General features: G+C 45.2%; 1 protein-coding gene across 1 annotated transcript; it reads left to right on the top strand.

The window, feature by feature from the left end:
* Positions 1-4861: 4861 nt before the first annotated feature.
* AMDHD2 (amidohydrolase domain containing 2) lies at positions 4862-18318 on the top strand. The gene is made up of 12 exons (XM_088148156.1): positions 4862-4950; positions 7237-7343; positions 7912-8048; positions 8506-8645; positions 9383-9437; positions 10690-10902; positions 11846-11934; positions 13213-13357; positions 14001-14108; positions 14300-14368; positions 15374-15475; positions 16643-18318. The coding sequence occupies exons 2-12, from the start codon at positions 7258-7260 to the stop codon at positions 16729-16731; spliced, it is 1233 nt and encodes a 410-aa protein (XP_088004282.1). The 5' UTR covers positions 4862-4950; positions 7237-7257; the 3' UTR covers positions 16732-18318.
* The last annotated feature ends 1080 nt before the right edge of the window (positions 18319-19398 follow it).

Here is a 19398-nt window from a genome sequence, read left to right as displayed (position 1 = left end):
TTCTTAGAATTTCCAGGACCGTGGCAAGGTAGATGTAATGGGCATAATGGCATGGTTAATGGCCGTTGCCTTAACCACGTCAGATGCTTTGTCCATCTAATTTGGTACTATTTGCGTTGTGTTGACTGGCAATTTCTATACTGTCTTGAATGTTCTGAGAAGCAAGTATGGAAATATAAAAAATAATGAAATGGTTCTCCAGGATTTCCTGTGGAAGTGGAAGGAACTGAATCTGGAATCCTTGCCATAAATAGTACATGTGATTGTGCTGGGCCTGTTGTTCACAAAAGTAGATACATTTATCATGCCTGGATCGCAATGGCTGTGTGCAGGGTTCCCTTCATCTCTGTTTCATTCTCACTACTACCTATAAGGGCTGAATCCACCCAGCAGATCAAGCCATTGTGGGGTTTGCTTCCTTGTGACTTAGGAGGCTATGTGTCCACGGCCATTGCCATTCATACCAGTTCCGCTGTTCCCTTTGGGGGGGGAGGGTAAGCAGAGTTGTGCAAACCCAGAAAAGGAGTGTGAAATAGTAAGCAAAACTAAAGGCATGAGAGATGCAAGGCAGTACTGCTAAATCTAACATCATTCACTGTACCCATTTCTTTAGAAAAATGATGAATGATGTGCCCATTCCCCAAGATATAAACAGTTACTTGAGATGCTTGGGAGAAGGGCAGAGGATGCTGAGCAAGGAAGGGGACCGTGCACCGAGATAATGAAAGAGCAGGAGGAATGATGCTCAAGGTAGGAGCCATAATCCTCAGATGAGGCCTGAATCCTATGCAGCTCCCTTCCTCTTCCCCAGCAAGCCTAGCCATGTAGCCTGCAAAGGAGGAATCAGATCCCTGCATTACGTCCATCAGTATTTCCCTCCCGGATTTCCAGGCCATTGAGAACCCAGTGACTCATTCATGGCTTTCCCTCAGCCTTGCAAGCTTCACAGATGGGAATGGATTGAGTACCATCCTCGACTGGCCAAAGAAACCATTTGAGGGGAGGGGAAAGTGTGGGGGGCAGATGGCAATTCATTAAAATGCCAGGGTTTGCTCTGACTAAGGGATGGGGAAAGGGATCTGCGGAAGAGAAGGGCTTTGAATGGATCTTCTGGATTTCATTTTACGCCGGAGTACGTGTGCTGCAGAGTGAGTCAGCCCTGCAGAGAAGAAGGGGAGGGAAGGAGAGAGAAAGGGGAGCAAAGCAGCGGCAATAAAGAGAAATAAAATCATGCATGAGGCCACCTAACTGCTTTGGAAGAAACCTAAATAGTCTTTTCCCTTAGATAGCAATGCTCCTCCTTCAGGGTGTTCAATCTCAGAGACATCCTTCCCAGATCCATCTGGGACACAATTCACAACAGTCACCTGTACAGGTAGGCAGAGGACCGTATTCAAGTGTACTTCTCAGCCTTCCCACGACACCTGAGAAGCACTCTAGGGTGGAAGGATGGCCCGGACCAAGGGGTAGTCAACCTTGCGTTCATACAGCGTCCTGCCCCAGTCCCCTGCCTTTAGATCTGCTCCTGGGTCAGTGCCTAGATGAGGTTTTTGCTGAGTTGGAGTGTTTTCTGACGTTCGTTCAGGGTTGTGCGTTCTTGGTCTGGAATTTGAGAGAGCCCCAAGATAGGACAAAGACAAAAACTGAATCTTAACAGTCATATGACATCAAGATCTGTGGCTAAATGATTCACGTTGTACCTTGTGACTTGGAGTCAGGCCAAGGGACTGGTTTGCACGATCTCCTGATCTGCCCTTCCTGCCTGTCCTCCTAGCTGGATCAGACTGAACGAAGGCAAGGATGTATTTGCACATAGGCTGGGCGGATTAGAATAAAACAGAGGCAATCTTGCACTCTTGCTTTTGGAAAACTCGCAAGGAAGAATCCCAAAGCAGGGGTTAACCCTTCCTGTTCTCCTTCCGGCATCTCCTAACCCAAGTATGTTTTCTCTGAACATGGCAGTTCTATTTAAGAAAAAGAGCCTGGGCAAAACAGGAATGATGATAAATCTTAACTAGCTGCAAACCGTCTGGGCCATTATTCCAACAACCCTTTCAAGCAAATCTGAGAATGATTCAGAGGACCTTTGTATTTACTTTGCAAAAAATGTGAGAGAGGCAGTGGGTTTGTATGGCTTCCTTTCCCTCAAAATACTCAGTTGAAGCAAAACAAAAAAAAAAGGGAAGGGAAAGGCTGTGGTGAGGATTCAAACCCATTAGCGTGCTGCTGCTTTTGCAGCATCCCACTGACTCCATCCTAGCTCCCGTCCTTGCTGCCTTCATCCCGAGGATGTCATAAGCTTTGATTAATACGCAAGTCTGCGGTTAGGAAACCCTTTGAGGACGGGGAAGGAGCTCTTCTCAGCGACAAGTCACACACAGCAATTGTTTTGCCTGCTCATCTCAAATCTACACAGTGCTGCCGTGGGAAACTCTTGCATGTACGATTCTGTTACGCGCTCCTGATGTTTCGTGGGGTTTTTTTTTTCTCATGAAAAACGACAAAATCTGTCTTGAGCTGGTTGCTGCCTGACATTTAAATGGACATATGGTCCAGAAGAATAAGCACGATGTTACTAAACCCACACAGGGCTGTGTTCTCCTCTCTATCCCTTTCTTTCCCCCAAATCGGAGTCTAATTTCATGCCGCTAAATTGATTTATCCTTGTATCATTTTCTAGTTCTGTTCTACTTTCATCCACCATGGGGAGGGAAGAAATGAAATTGACGGGTCTACTTCAAGGAGCCTTCAGGGCTTCTCCAGGCTGTGCAGGGGAACACACTACTCAGCCACCATGAAACAACACAAAAGAGAAGAAAACTTTATGTTGTTACAACACAAAGCTCTGTACCGAGTATTATAAATGCCCACATTTCCATTCCAAGATACTTGAGCTGAATTCACCCTTCTTGTTCAGAGATCCTGCAGTCTCACCGATGTAGGTTTAGCATGATGGGTGGACACATCCATTAAGACTTAGTGTTATCTGTGAATCAGGACACTACATGATTGATAAAGCAGCGTTGCTTAGAAAAAACCAGCATTTTCAGTACGTATTCTGCACCTTCCTTGCTAGGAATAGCTTCTTAATTGACAGAAACACGTTCATCTTGCACAGCAACAGGATCTTTACAAGCATGAGGGTAAAAGCAGTGCAATCTGTTTCTACCCAAGTACAATGCATTGCATAATATATTCCATATGATTCCAAATTAAAATCAGCCCTCTCCTTACACAGTTTAGGAGGAACTCAAAACACAATTACTTTCTGCTGCCGTTTCAGTTTTTATTTCAGCCACTGAGAATCCGATTGCCACGGGACAGAAATGCAACAAATTGTTACGTACCTACATACATACAATGTTTTTATGGATTTTTATACCTTGAAAACTACCCGGTATTGGAATGGAAACCGGTGACTCATACCTTTTCTAAATAAGGATGCAAATAAATCAATAAGATCTGCAGATGGATAGCTGCATCTGGAACATCGTAATACCCACCTGCAAAAAGACGCTTGCAAGGAGCATCGGAAGCACGCTTGAGGACAATGCTGCCGGCCTGGGTTTTGGCTCTTGACATTCGTTATCTCCTTGAACCAGTTCCCAACTGTTCTTTCACTTCTTCTTGTGCCTCAAGGGTTGGGGCGCATAAGGACATCTTGATAACTAGAACAGCGTCTATGGAAGCCCACCTTGGCTTCTACAGAGCCAGCAGGATGGAGGGCTTAGAGTTAATGCACAAGATCTGGTGAGGACCTGGTTCAACTCACTGCTCGGTCAGGAAGCCAGATTCCAGGTCTGAGTCTAGGTTCACACACTAGGCTGAGCTCCATGATGTTTGGCTTGGTTTTGGCCCAGCGTGTTGGGCGAGCTCAACCAAGTGGGGCGTTCAAAAGCACGGCCGAGCAACAATCCAGCATTTGCTTCTTGGCAAGCTCAGAGAAGGCCGATGTCCCCCAAACCGCTACTGTACTTCAGCACTGACAGCAGGTTTACTCAGCAACGGCAGCGCTCAGCAATGCCCCGGTAAGCACAGCGTTCTTGCCTTCAACTTCGGCACATCAGGCAGACACTCAGCTGGTCGAGCTTGGCTTTTCCCCACTCCATTTCCATTTATGGGGCAGCTGGGCCTGTTGAAGTTCGACCAGTCAGGCAGCAGCATTTGTACCCACGGGCCCCATCCCCAAAAAGAGGCCAACCGTCTTCCTTATGAGCGCGTTTTATTTAAATATTACAACCCGGCCTCTGCCAAATGCTGAATACCACCGGTAGAGCAGAACAAGCTATGTTCACACCACACATTTAACCTGGTTCCTGGATTAATCCATGCCCAGGGTCTCCACAAGGCATGGCACAGATAGGTTGGGTGGACAAATGGAGAAATCGCACAAAACAAGCGTGCAAATGGCCCGCTTTGGTCTCACACCCCCGTATACGTTACTTATTTATTTGTATAATGTGACGTTATCATTTAACGTCATGTTTTTAACCTGGTACGCCACTCAGAGTCGCGCAGGTAGATACAACAAAATCACCAAAAAGTCATTAAAAACCCTTAAAACCATTTTTAAAAATCTGCGGGAGAGCGCACTCAGTTTCCAGAGCAAGACAGCCCCTTTGCAGGCTCCACGCCCGCGCACCCAGCCCATTCTGGATGATGGGGGTTGTAGTCCACCGCCGCGCCTGGGGCACCCTTCCCCTTAAGGACCTCGCCACGACCTCCCCATGATGGCGGCAGCAGAATCAGCCGCCGCCGCCGCCGCCCCCTCTTCCCCCCCCATCATGGCGGCTCCCCGCTGCCGCTCACGTGTCCCGCCCGAGGGAAGGCCAGCCCCGCCTTCCCCATCAGCTGACGCAGCGCGCGCTGTCACGTGACCGAGACCTGGACTTGCGGGGAGCCCCGGAGGAGAAGTTGGGACTGGCGGGCGAAGGGGCTGTCCGGGAGCCGGTAAGCCCGCGGCGGCTGCTCCTTCGCGCTTCTGGCCGCGGCCGGCGGCCGGCGGCCCCTCGCTTCCCCCGGAGAAGACCTCCCGGGCGCGGGGAAGGCTCCCCTACTCCCGGGCTCGCTTTGGGGGGCGGCGGGCGGCGCGGCTCCTCCCTGCGCAATGACGGACAGGCGCCGTCCGTGCCCACCTCCCGGAGAGGCGCCGATCGCCTGCCCCCCCCGTCGCCAGATGGGGCGTGGGTGGATCCCTGCTTGCTCGGCAGAGGAGGAGGAAGCGATCGCGGGGGGGAGAGTTCCGGAGGGCGGGCTGGCCAAAGGAAAGGTTGACAAATGGGCTTAAAAATGGCAAAAGGCGATTGATGGATGATCGATTGATTGATTGATTGATTCCGTGCCATCGAGTCGTTTTCGACTCTTGGCGACCACGAAGGCGACTCCGCGATCCGTTGAGCGAAGTCTTGTTTTTTCCCACCCGGGCATTCTGACAAGATTTTGCCACCTGGGAAGGGCAGTCAAATCGCCGCACCAAGCTGGCTGGAAAGAGGGAGGCAGCGAGAGCAGGGCCCTGACAGGGCAAGAGGGGGGCTGGACACCAGCCTCGGGGTGCAATTTCGCCAGCCACCAACAGTGCTCTGAAGGAGGCAGCGAGGCACCTCTTTGCTGCTCAGGTCCTGATCAAAAGGTGCTGTTTGGAGCAGGGGGAACCCCAAGACCCAAGCCAGGATTGCTGGTTGGTGTAATTTTTGGGGGGTGGGCTTATCGCGCCAAGCAAACTCAGCCTTTGGAGTCTCTGCCCAATGATTGAACGCATGCCATGGTTTTGCAGACTTCGCCAATGGCAGTTGAATCCCTAAAGCGGTGGGTCTCAATTTTGGCCGCTTTAAGATGCGTGGACTTCAACACCCAGAATTCCCCAGCCAGCTTGCTGGCTGGGGAATTCTGGGAGTTGAAGTCCACGCATCTTAAAGTGCCCAGGATTAAGAAACACTGTACTAAACCATGACTTTGTTTCCTTTATTTAAATGTATTAATTAACACAACAGTGGGGTATATATAGAAGCAAAATACACATAACCTTATTGAATTAGATTACCTAGGACCCAACTGCGTAGTAGACAATCAAAATCCCTTGGTTGTGGATAATTAATAAGTTTAGACCAGGGAAATAAAAATCTGTATTGTCCGGTTATGCCATCCTTGTGGGGAGGGGGGGGGTCATCTTTTCCACTAGTGTAAAGCATTTTTCCACACATTTGCCAGCACATGGAAACGTTCAGATCCTTTCCTGCTTTCCAGGATCTTGTTACAACCAATAAGAAAACTATAAACTCTTCATGTTTCAAGGTGTTTTTTGGTTTAGCCAAAAAACCTTAGTAAGGTCAACAGGGTCTAATACACTGTTTCTCAACCTTGAAGATGGGCTTGAAGATGTGTGGACTTTAACTCCCAGAAGATGTGTGGACTTTAACTCCTAGAATTCCCCAGCCAGCCTTGCTTGAAGATGTGTGGATTTTAACTCCCAGAATTGAAGATGTTTGGACTTTAACTCCCAGATTTCTTGCTGGCTGGGGAATTCTGGGATCTGAAGTCCATACATCTTCAAGTTGCCAAGGTTGAGAAACACTGATCTAATGTAATGGCCTGGGTTGTGATCTGTTCTTTTAAGAACCATTTCAATCCCAAAAGACTGAATAACTTTACAAGATCACCACATCTAATCATATGTATTTCTTTACATGTATTTTCTCCAAGCACATGGGGTTTATATGAGAATAAATAATGGTAAGCTTTCTGTGGTGTCAGGGATTGTATAGAGGAGGATGGAGATAGCCTTGAAGAAGATTAAAGTCAGCTTAGGCTTGCAAGGGAGGGAAGAGTGAGAAAGAAACTTAAGATTGCTTCACCTTGATGTTCTTCATATAAGAGGAGGGGGAGAGAATCCTTGTCAGATTTTCAAGATTCTGTTATTTTACCCTATAACAATAAAGTAAAAATCCATCTCTTCCTGTGTTGCCTGTTTCCTGATTTTGCTTACTTCAAAGGGCTGATAAAATACTTACACTGAGTTTCCCCTAATTCTGGATGAGATTGATTTCAGCGATTTTATATGCCAACAATAAAGTTAAATGCAAAGGGGTTTTTATAGTTGTTTCCCATATTGCTTTTATCCCATTCAACAGTTTGTCTTCTAATTCAGTAAATCATGACTAAATAAATCAAGGCTGTATAACAGATGAATCTAGCTTAAATATTGCTTCTTTCGTGTTATCTCCATGCTGTTCCTTATAGTTGCCTGACACGTGTGCTTGAATGATGCCATCCAGTAAATCCACTGTGGATGCTCCAATCCTCCAGTTTACCAACTGCTGCATTTTGAAGGATCACGATCTGCAAAGGTGAGGACTTTTCTTCTATTCTTCCATCTTGTTCTAATGGTTTAGATATGAGTCACTTGCATGGAAGGGTTTCACTTCTACTGGAAATTGGTAAGATAGCTATCACAAAGAACGTCCTGCTAAAGTTAATGTCCTCCAGGTGGAAGGGAAAAGATACTTGTCACTCCATTTCTTTATTAAATCTTTCACCATTTTGGAATACCACCCCAATCATTGAGTTTGGGCACCTCACAACAGTAAACTCCATCCATCTTCTCCAGAACTTTCCCCAAAAGGAAAACTTGGAGATCAGACAACTCTAAGTCAAGAGAAGGCTCCCTTAAAAGGAGGTGCACCACTACCCCTCTCTTTCACCGCCTGTTTACAATAAATAAAACTTGATACAACCAAGCCATTGTTTAGAACAGTCTCTGGTTGTTAACATCTTCAGTGCAGAATAAATTACACATGAGATTCCAGCAGAGAACTGCCTTTGGTTAATTGTATAAATTGGCCAAAGGACAGATCAAGCGGAACGTTTATCTAAGAGCTAGCAAAGAGTTGGATTACTGGCTCCTTCTGTTTTCAGAGAGGATCTATGGGTAAGAGCTGGGAAGATCCTAAACCCAGAGAAGGTGTTCTTTGATGAGAAAAAGTCTGCAGATGTCCAACTGGACTGCAAAGGCAGCATCATCGCACCTGGCTTCATTGATGTACAAATCAATGGTAAGGCATTGCAACTGCTGTTGCTTAGGAGAACGCCAAGGGCCCCAGTCATCCAAGTGATGCAGAAATATCTGGTTGCACATTTTACTCACTCGGACCATGCTAGAATCTGAGTCTTCGTAGCTTTGCTGCAAAATCTGACTGTAAACAAAGAGAGTGGGGACTTTTATGGTCTACAGCTCCCAGCAGCCCTAGCCAGCTTGGCTAATGTTCAACACACCTACAAGGAAGCCATCTGAGGATGATGCTATAACCTATATTCAGTCAGAATTGATAAGGAATGGACAATTACATTTCCAAAGATGGATTGCCACTGGGAAGCCAAAGATAAATTAATCCCATCATCTGTGGAATATATTACCCAGGTGTATAACATGTTTTGCATAGAGGTAGCCCACTGGACAACCTAAATCACAAGGTAGGACAACTCCCTCTTCTGTCTTCTCTCTTTTCTCAGGAGGTTTCGGAGTAGACTTTTCCCTGGCTACAGATGATCCGCAGGCAGGAATTTCACTGGTTGGCCAGAAGATACTGTCCAGCGGAGTGACTTCATTTTGCCCAACTATGGTGACCTCACCATCCTCAGTCTATCACAAGGTGAGGAGATCCAAAGCTATAATATGGATTGTGTTGATTTGGTGAATTGTGCGAACCTGACCACTGTAGTTTGTCAACCAGGGTTTATGGCTTAGTTTGTTGTGTGAAATTAGCCAGTTGGAAGGAAAAAAAACAGAGGAGAAAGTGCTTTGTATAACACATCGATCACCTGGAGAAAAGGTGGGATTTAACTCTAACTAGTAAAGAATTAATTTTGGAATAGCCAGTAAATTCAGGTCAAGCAAGCAATGGCTTAGTGTGATGTAAGTCCAATTCCTGATCATCTTCCTGCCTTAGCTGGGTGTCGGTAACCTCTCAGAACCTTGATAGATTTCTGTTTCTTCTTGTCTGATTGGGGTTGTAGAAATGAGCATGGAAGGATTGCCAAAATAGCCAGAGATCTAGGTTTAATAAGCTGAGTATGAAACTTGGTTCATACAACACCCTATACCACAATATAGCTTGTTTTGTTTTTTATGTTGCATCAGCAACCATGATTAATCCTGGTTAATTATTGGTTTAGCTTTTCCTGCTTTTCTTTCATCCCCTCCCCTTCTCTTTCTTAGGGGGTTAGGAGGAACCTGCTCCATCTCCCACATGTGTTCTTTTTGATCTGGTTTTATAGTACAATATTGCTGAAGAAGTGAATTCAGCAAAGAAACAAGACTACATTTTGTAGCCAAACACCCACACGTATGATTCAGTAACAAAGGTCCCAATGTCTCCTCTCCTACTAGGTTCTGCCTCAGATCCGTGTACAAAATGGAGGGCCTCATGGAGCTGGTGTCCTAGGTGAATAAGAGTAATTAATCATTAATGGTTATATCTTCTGATGGGGTAAGAAACATAAGGATCCTTTGCAGCTTTCCCTAATGTGGTGCCTTCCAGAAGAGTCAACACCTTCAAGAGCTCCAGGCCATCATGGCTAAGAGCTTGAAATTCTGGAAGTTTGTTTGTTGCTTGATCCAATTTACATAGCCACCCATCTATCCAAGAAACTCTAGGAGGTAAACAAAATAAAAACAGAATTTGATTAAAAAAAACAACCTAAAACTGCATCAAGGTTCAATAAAAACACCAAACTCCTACTCACACACCCAAACCAGAGCTTCCATACTAACATTTCCACTCCAGTGCCTGGGGGAAAGGTCAGGTCTTCACAGCCTTGCAAAAGGCCAATAGAATAGGGGCTGTCCATATTTCAGCAGAAATGGTAGCCTCAACCCATTTGGTGATCCCATTCCATGGGAATTAAGGGTCAGAGCTCTTTTAGTAACCATCTGAGAGGGGCATGGCAAAGTCAGGCCCATTTGTTTGTCTGCCAGCTGTACAGTTGAGAGAAAAACAATCCCAAGGCAAATTTTGGAGGTTAGATGGTAGAGGGCTGTTATTATTTTACACACACAGGGGTGAGGCTAGGGGGAAATTCATTTTAAGGGTGAGATGATGGTGCCGTGGTGACCAGTTTGATTATATTATCAGTGGGAAATCGTGGATTAGGAGAAGCCAATTTATCTATCTCTTTAGATTACTCTGGACTGATTAATGGCTTGACTGATTTTGCTGTGAATCAGTTGGAATTTGTGGTGTTCTTGGTGCTCTCTGAGCTTGGTTGTTTGCTTGCAGACGTTTCGTTACCCAATTAGGGAACATCATCAGTGTAAATGAGTGTGGGCTTGCTGCCTGTTTATATTTAATAGCTTGCCCTTCCAGTTTTAGTGGGGGAGTGATTTCCTCTCTGGTGGTTCCTTGAATAGAGTATTATTTTCTGCCTGATTGTTTATCTGGTGTTCATCCCTCACTTGCACCGATGACGTTACATAGCTGGGTAATGAAATGTCTGCAAACCAACCACCAAGCTCAGAAAACACGAAGAACTCCACAGTTCAACCCTGAGCTACAGATCTTCTCTTCTACTGGAATCAGTTGGAGTTTGTCACAGGCCTCCTGCACCCATATTATAATCTTCAGTGGTCCGGGGGTCCATACAAGCTTGCATCATCCTGTTCCAGAGCTTTGAATGCCTTTCTCTCGCCTTCGGCAGGGATTCATCTGGAGGGTCCTTTCATCAGCAAAGAGAAGAAGGGGGCTCACCCAGAGGATTACCTCCGTACTTTTGAGTCGGGAGCCTTTCAAGATTTGCTTGCCACGTACGGAAGCCTGGACTGTGTCCGGATTGTCACCTTAGCACCTGAGATGAAACGCAGCAGTGAAGTGATCCGGGAGCTGACCAAGAGAGGCATCTGCGTATCGCTGGGTAAACTTTGTCCCTGGACGCTGAAGGATTGAGGTTTAGGATTTAGAGGGTCCAGATCTGTTTTGGACACCATGCCATAGGAAGCAGAGGCGTTTGCCGCAAATCCCAATTACACCAAAATGGTGATGCAGGCACAATGACATCATGGCACTACTGTAGTGTGCAATTCCATGCTTGCAACAGGACAGAAGCTGTGGTGTTTTCACAATGATGTCATCATGCATGTGTCATCTTTTGACCCCCTAAAGACAGCGGCCACGATGGGAACACTACGGGGCCAGAAGGAATATTTAGTTTGAAAAGTAGTAATCCTGAAAGTGGATCTCTTTTATTCACTCCATCAAATATCGGGTCAAGAGCTAGGTCCTGCCTTCACCTGGAGCTCTCAGGGTCATGCTCAAAAAGTAGACACAGCAGGACCCCCAGTTGGGCAGGGCTGGCCGTGGCAAAACGTCTGCGCTTTCTCTCTCGTTCTGTCTCTCCTGCAAAAATGGGACAAATGAAATGAAACACGGTTAAACCATATTCAACTGAAACTTGATATTTTCTTAAACCACATTTCCCAATGAGCTAACCAACAGGAAAAAGTGAATAATCTGAGGACGTGTGGACTGCCATTAAACCCCTTCCCCACAAGTGGGCCCTCTGGATCCAGAGTAATGGCTGTTTCAAATTTGGGAAAACCAAAATTGAAATAAAAAACTAATCTTTGCTTCATGTTCTAGTTTCTGTAGAACTAGGCAGCTGTTCACAAAAGCTCGTCTGAACTTCCATGTTCACGTGTCCCTGTTAACCTTTTCCTGTGCTGGCATGCTAGCTAGGGAATTCTGGAAGTTGAAGTCCACACATCTTAAGGTGGCCAAGTCTGAAAAACTAGATGATTCAATAGACCGGAAGAGGCCTCAAAGGAGCATTATGTAGAGTTCTCTCCATTTCTTTCTAGGTCACTCCGTGGCCAATCTATCTCAAGCCGAGGAGGCTGTTCATCAGGGAGCTACCTTCATTACTCACCTCTTCAATGCCATGTTACCTGTGAGTAGTACCTAGGCAAGTTCCCACTGCCAGCATCTTAAGAATCTCTTAAGTGTTTGGGGGTTTCGCTCCTGGCAGATCTTCTTGTTGGGACCAGAATAATTAGTGATGGTAATAAATAATGCCAGTTACATCATTGGCATTGTTCGTGTGATGATATCAAGATGCCAGTGACATACCTCACAGCAGAAATTTGGCCTGCTGCATGTCAGGTCCACTGCAAGTCCAGTAAATCAAAGTTTCCTTTTATTATATAGTTGCACAGTTACCTTATACAGTGGTACCTCTACTTACGAACGCCCCTACTTACGAAATTTTTGAGATACGACCAGCTCCGGCCCCAAAAATTTACCTCTACTTACAAACTTGCCTCTACTTACGAACCGGATCCGCGGCCATTTTCCCTGCTGCCACGCGGTCGTGGCTTCCTGTGGGCGAGATTGCGGTAGCAAGGAGACGTTCGGTGAGGCTTGTGGTGTGTTTTGTGGCATTTGGAAGGTTTTTGTGGCATTTGGAAGGTTTTTGAGGTTTAAAAATAAAATGCATATGTTTCAGAACTGTTTAGCCGTATTTACATTGAACCTTATGGGGGAAATTTACCTCGGGGTGCGACCAAATTCGGAGGGCGGATTAGCCGTATTTACATTGAACCTTATGGGGAAATTTGCCTCGTGGTGCGACCAAATTCGGAGGGCGGAACGGATTAACCGTATTTACATTGAACCTTATGGGAAACTCTACCTTGACTTGAGACCAACTCGAGTTGCAACCAGAGTCACAGAACGGATTAAGTTCGTAACTAGAGGTACCACTGTATATTTATGCTTTTGACCTTCTACAACCTGGGTCTAAACTCTGATTCAAGCTTTGGCTTACCAGATTTTAATTTTTTTAGAAAAGGTAATCTTGGGGAAGTTTTATGGCTGTTGAAATAGTTGAGCAACCACATCTTAAGGCGATAGACTCTGCCGAGCAAGTTTAAGGCTCCCTTGGTCCTCCAATCCAGTTTCTTTAGTAATTAGATTGGTGTTTTTTATACGTTGATTATATTTACAAATATAATCAAATTAGCTCCTGGGGGTTTGCACATTTAGGTACGTGCAAAATCCGCTATTCCACAGAACTCACGATGGTGATTTCTCCTCTACACCACACTGATCCAGCCATTCTGAAGAGATTGCTGAGACGGTGCGGTCCAGAGGAGAAATGGAACAGTAGGTTTTGCAGCCCCTTGGACTTGTGGACGTACTGCATTGTGTCCTGACATTCTTTGTCCAGTTCCATCATCGAGACCCTGGGATCGTGGGACTTCTCACAAGTGACAAGATTCCTCCTGGCCAGCAAGTGTTTTATGGCATGATCTCAGATGGGATCCACACGAATCCTGCTGCTCTGCGAATCGCACACCGGGCCCACCCTAAAGGTGTGTCTTCTTTAGGGTGACAGTTCCCAAGAGATGAGAAGGGGCATCTTTTTTAGTTAGTTTGGCTCTGTAGATATTAGGAGGGTTTTGATATAAGGAGGAGTACATCAGAGAGAGAGAATATATATATATATTTATTTATTTATTTATTTATGGTATATATTTCCGAATATATAAATAAATAAATAAATAAATAAATATTTATTATATTTATTTATATATATGTATTTCGGATTTAGACACTGCCCATCTCACGAGGAAGTGACTCTGGGCGGTTTACAATAAAACAACAAATACATATTAATTAAAATGCAATAAAAACAGTATAAAAATACAGCAAAACCAAACACATACATAAATAATAATATCTTCCAAGATGCCGGTGATTGAAAAGATGTTAACATATGGGAGCGTCTTCAAGGTGCAAGCCACCCCCATATGATTACGTTCACTCAAACTAAGCCATGGTTTGTTTTAACATTGTTTTGAAGATGTTGACCCTGTCTGCATATAATGCATAAGCTGCGAATGGCTAGGTTCATTCATTGTGGTATGTGATAACCGAACTAACCATGTTATGGCTTAGTGGAAGATTGAGGTTATTTTCAGATGGAATTAAGAGGCCCAAATTATCCCTCCTTAGGGCTGGTCCTGGTGACAGATGCCATTCCAGCAATGGGACTTCCCCCTGGCAGACACACACTGGGCCAGCTGGTGGTAGAGGTAGAAGGACCAAATACCTACATTGCAGGTAAGACTGCAATCTCATTTAGCCATTCAAACACGTGGGCTGATTTTTCCCTAAGCTCTTCCCCAAGACCCAGAAGGGTCCCTTCTGCAAACCTTTGGGCTGGACTACAGTTCCCATCATCCCCACCCCCCTGCCTTTGCATTTAGCTGATCATTTTTCTCTCTCCTCCTCCTCCTCACACCTCTTTCCAGGTACCAAAACGCTGAGTGGAAGCATCTCCACCATGGATTCCTGTGTCCGGCATTTCAGAGAGGCCACCGGTAAGGAGATTCTGGCTCACTAAGGCAAGGAGTTGCCATCTCCCGGGGAGTCAGATCTGCTGGGCACTTATTTGTAGCCCCCAAAGGGGTGGCCCTCTTGATGACTCAACTCTCTCTCCAACCGGTTACTTTTTCAGATGAAAAGGCCAAAAATGGGGTTGGTGTTTCTGAGAGTTGGGATTCCCTGATATCTGAGGAATATCAGGTTGGGGAAGACTGTTCTATCTTAAAACAAGCTACCTTTCCAATAGCTGTGGTTGCCTATGCTAAGCCATGGTTTAAGTGTTTCTAGAATAGGTCACAACTAGCTGGGTTTCCGCAACCTACTAGGCCATAAACTGTGATTTCCAGTCTACAAAGGCTTAGGTTCACATGAAACACCAATCCAAAGCAAAATAAACCAGATGGCTGCTGTGTCATGTGAACTCATTCACTTGCAGGAAAAATACTGGTAGATTCACATATTGTTATGTGATCCCATGTTACATTTTCCTCCTTGTTTGTTGAACAAACTCTACATTCTTCAATGAAGCCTAGTTTACAAACCCAGCCGTGACACTAAGCCAGCCCCTTTGTAGCCTACTAGAAGAGAAGAAACGAGTCCAACTTCAATCTTGAGTCTTTTAAAGTTGAAGGAGGGGAATCTTATAATATATTTGATGCTTGTATTTTCTTTGCGTTCTCAGAGCGGCACAGAACATCTCTGTTCCTGGTTGCAAGTCAGGGCATTGGAAAGAATATGCTTCTCCGTACAAAAATGAATAAAAATCCATGCTTTTTGGAAAGTCGGCACGGCAGGGGGAAGGGTCTTAGCATTCTCCTCTGCGTGTCTGCAGACATATCTTAAAAATATGTGATTTGCACAGAGACATAGTCAATCATAGGGTTCCCCTGCCTATTCGGAAGTGTTATGGCATGGGCACTGCTTCTCTTGCCAAAGCGAAGAACCCTTTGCCTTTGCTGATTTTAATGAAAAAATAAAACCACCTCCATTTCTTTTTGCAGCTTGTTCGATAGAAACAGCCCTGGAGGCAGCCTCCCTCCATCCTGCTCAGCTCTTAAATATCAAGGACCAAAAGGGAACCTTGGATTATGACTCTGATGCAGGTATTTTATTTTTATTCTGGTCAGGATTGCAGGTGGATGACACTTTTTCTGGGGGAGGTCCACATGGAATCCATTGAGAACCCTGCGAGGTCGGCTGAGCTGAAAGAGAGGGGCTGGCCGAAAGTCACTCAGAGAGCTTCTGTGGCTGAAGGGGGACTGGATCTGGACCGTCCTGGTCCTGGTCCAACACCTTCACCACTACTCTGCACTACACGGGTTCTTGATGGTGGGGGAATCCAGACCATGTATCTCTTACCCTCCTGTTCCACCTTCCACCCTTTAGAATTTAGGTGTGTTGTAAGGATTTCAGGCACTCATGGAATCCTCTCCCTGGCGAGGCCCACCTGCCTCCTCCTCCTTTGGTGAATGAAAAATTATGGGAGGTGTAGTCTAACCCATTGTGAGGACTCCAGTTGGGGTTGATTGAAACTGTCACGTCCATCTCTCCTAGATTGTAGAGCCTGGATGAGTTGGATACCAACTCCCAAAATTCCTAGCAACAATCCTAGGCTGGGTAATTACGGGAGCTTTGATACAGGCACCATTTGGAGGCACCAAGTTGGAGAAATCTGATCTACTACATTTATGATCCTTTTTTTTTTTTTAAATTGTGGGATCCAAAGTTGGATTCCCTAGTGATCTCCCCTCCAGAACCAAGGAGCCCAAACCAACTTAGCTTCAGCAAACCAAAGGCAGAGCTATCGTCAGACCATGCAGTTGTTTACAGGCCAGCATTGGGTTGAGTCATCCTGTATTTCTGAAAGGGGGAGTATCCTTGTTTCATGCCCTGAGAATATATGCTTTGTATGCAAAAGACCCTAAGGTCAATTCCTGGGGCCTCAAATTGGGAAAAATGAATGCATCAGGGAGCAGATGATTGGAAAAATTGTGCTGGAGAATGACTGCCAGAGTCAGAGAGAATAACGGTCAGCTGGGCTATCAAAAGGCTTCTTCTGCTTCTTCATGCGTAGAGATCCTACATTGCCCTGTCCCAACCTGATGCTCTCCAAATGCATTTGGAATCGCAGCTCCTGGAATTTCACAGCCAGCACGGCCGAGGGAAATTTTGGGAATTAGGGTCCCCAATCAATCCTTCTTCTGGGGTTTAAGAGCACGGCAAGAGTCCTGGGCTTGGGCCAGAGAGGCATCATTTCCTCTTTTTGACAGATTTTGTGTTGCTGGATGAGAGTCTCCACGTACGGGCCACTTATATTGCCGGCGAACAGGTCTGGAGGCAAGGCAACTTCACCTTCTGAAGCTGGTGCAGAGACGGACAGGCAGCGCTTCAGACTGAAGGCAGAGGGGGACCTGGAGTGGCGCGCAGCTCCATTTTTCCTTAAGACCTTTTGGTTTTGCCTCATTTTCCATCCTAGTGTCTCTCTTCGAAGAATCCTGCACAAACTCTAGCATTGGCTGCCCTCCTTCCTATGGAACGTGATGGAACTTTTCCTTTTTCCTCGACTTGACCCAGGTTGCTGTCCCACAAACACCAGCTGGAGCTCCTTGCAGAGCTTGACAGGAACTTTTCTCGCTGGGTTAATCAACAGACTTCCCGCTACTGGGGAACAGCAGCCATTTTTTTCCCAGAGTGCCTCTCTCTTTGCCTTGCAGTGCAACCCCTTTCATATTTGGACGGAGCTTTGGGAAGGGGTGTGGGTGAACCATCATCTGCCTTGTCCCCAGTTAAAGCCAACTCTATGCAGTACTGTTATAGCTGGCTGGATTTGCCTAAGCAGCTGAGCCATAAATCTGGGGTGAAGTGAAACCCCAAGACAGTGCACATCCTGCAAAAATAATTTTTTGGCAGCCTGGGAGCCATTTCTGACCACAGTTGCTGAAATGCGTAGTATGGTTTCATTCCATTTTGAGCTGGAAAAGACATTAATGAACACCCTAAAATAGGTTCAGCTTTTTTTAAAGCCTCCCAAATCCCCCCTACAATTCAGAAAGAAAATCTCAGCTCCACACAAATGTATGATTAAGCCAAAGCCAAACACTATCATGGCTTAACATTGACATCAGTCTTCCCAGATGCATATTCTACAATTAAAAGTTTATTTAAAATAAATTCATGTTTCCTTTCAAGGGGGCCTCTCAAATCTGGCAGATTAGTCTATGTTTTCCTTCTATTTTTCACATGTTGCTCATTGGGATTGCTTTTGCTGCCCCGTGGATTAGTGTGGATGGAAGCTGACATTGTTCACTTATGTCTTCTGGAAACCATCATCAAGGTATCTGCTGCAGTAAGTGAGCCATGCAAAGAGCCCTTTGCACAGCTGGACAAAATTGTCCAACTCAATCAAATCAGATGTAATAAAACCTCTTCTAGTGGATCCTAGTCCAGTGTTTCTCAACCTCAGCAACTTTAAGATATGTGACTTTGACTCCCAGAATTCCCCAGCCAGCATGCTGGCTGGGGAATTCTGGGAGTTGAAGTCCACACCTAAGTTGCTGAGGTTGGGAAACCCTGCTGTAGAGCACAGGTACACAAAGCGGGATGAATGCCATTGGAACAACCGTTACATCTGAAACACATTAGAGTTTCTCAGTCTTACAATCTTACCCAGTCAGTGGCTAAGCCGGTTTCTTATTACTAAAAACTGAAACAAAATCCTTGATAAAAGAGGGATCTTTTAAAAAAGGGATTTGACAGGTGAAAACCCTCCAAGGCAGGAGTTCATAACCTTTTCGTGCCATCTGAGAATCTGGTGAAACCTATAGACCCCTTGTTGGAAAAATGTATTGAAATGCATAAAATAAAATATATAGATACAGATTATATTACAAAGGAAACCAAGTATGCTAAAATGCAGTTATGAAAATATTAAAAAAATAACAAATATGCACCACAGTAATATACGTGATTCTCTATTAATCTGTTAAATGAATAATGATAGTACCCTTTTTAAGGGTGTAATAATTTTTGATAATGAGATTCCTTGACTTGAACAAACATTTTTGGAGTCTGGAGGCCATACATACCTGGTGGCCTACATACTCTATTGAATGAAAAGCTGTATTTCAGTTAGAACTTTGTGGAAATTAAGTTATAATCTTTTTTCCTATCCAAGAGTAAGAACACCCTGAAATCTGTCCATAGACATCCAAGGAGTCAGTAGCTCCCAGGTTAATAATATCAGTGAATGACCTTGGTTTGCACAAAATGCCAAGCGATGAAATACTGGCCATGATGAACATCGCATGTTCTGCTGGATCTTTGAAGTGAGCTGATCATGCAGATGCAGGCATTGTATGCTTCAGTCTCCTGCAACTCGACAGATTGTATTTCTTTTCTCCTCTTTGACAGGCTGTGAATTTAAAGTTTCAGCCATCGTGAGTCCAGCCTGGCACCAACCTTTATAGGATTCATTCTTTTGGAAATGTTTTTTAAAAGTATATCTTTTGTGAAGGGGAATAAAACGTTCAGTCCGCAACTGCTGTGTTGTTTCTCCAGCAGAGGGCATTCATGGTGGATGTTCTCTCTGAACAGATCTATTTGCTGGGATTCATTGGTTGGTTAGTTGGTTGGTTGGTTGGTTGACTGATTATGTGCCATCAAGTCATTTTTTACTCCTAGCAACCACAAAGGTAGATTTTCTCCATGATGATCGGTCCCTAACTGGATCCCTCAGGTCTTCCAACAGTGCCCTAATCAACTCTGTAACTGAGCCCATCCACTTTGCTGCTGGTCCTCCTCTTTCTTTCCAACTTTCCCAGCGTTAGAAAAAAAAGAAAGAAAAAATCCTCCGCTGGATCATTTATGACAGAAAGGAATGCATGATCTAGCCTTTCACAAGCTTTTGCCTGTTAGAAAAACGACCGGCTTCCAGAGATTCAACTCTCCAAGTGCTTGCCTCCAGATTTTTGGAGAAGGCTGGAGCAGAATGTTTAGGCAAAACAATCCCAGACTAGGGAGGATGATA

This window comes from Python bivittatus, unplaced genomic scaffold, assembly GCF_059951505.1.
Source record: "Python bivittatus isolate LINGU-HERP-01145 unplaced genomic scaffold, Pbiv_v1 ctg000560_np1212, whole genome shotgun sequence".
Lineage (NCBI taxonomy): Eukaryota > Metazoa > Chordata > Lepidosauria > Squamata > Pythonidae > Python > Python bivittatus.
The sequence above is the reverse complement of the archived record's forward strand: the minus strand, read 5'-3'. Positions and strand labels throughout refer to the sequence as shown.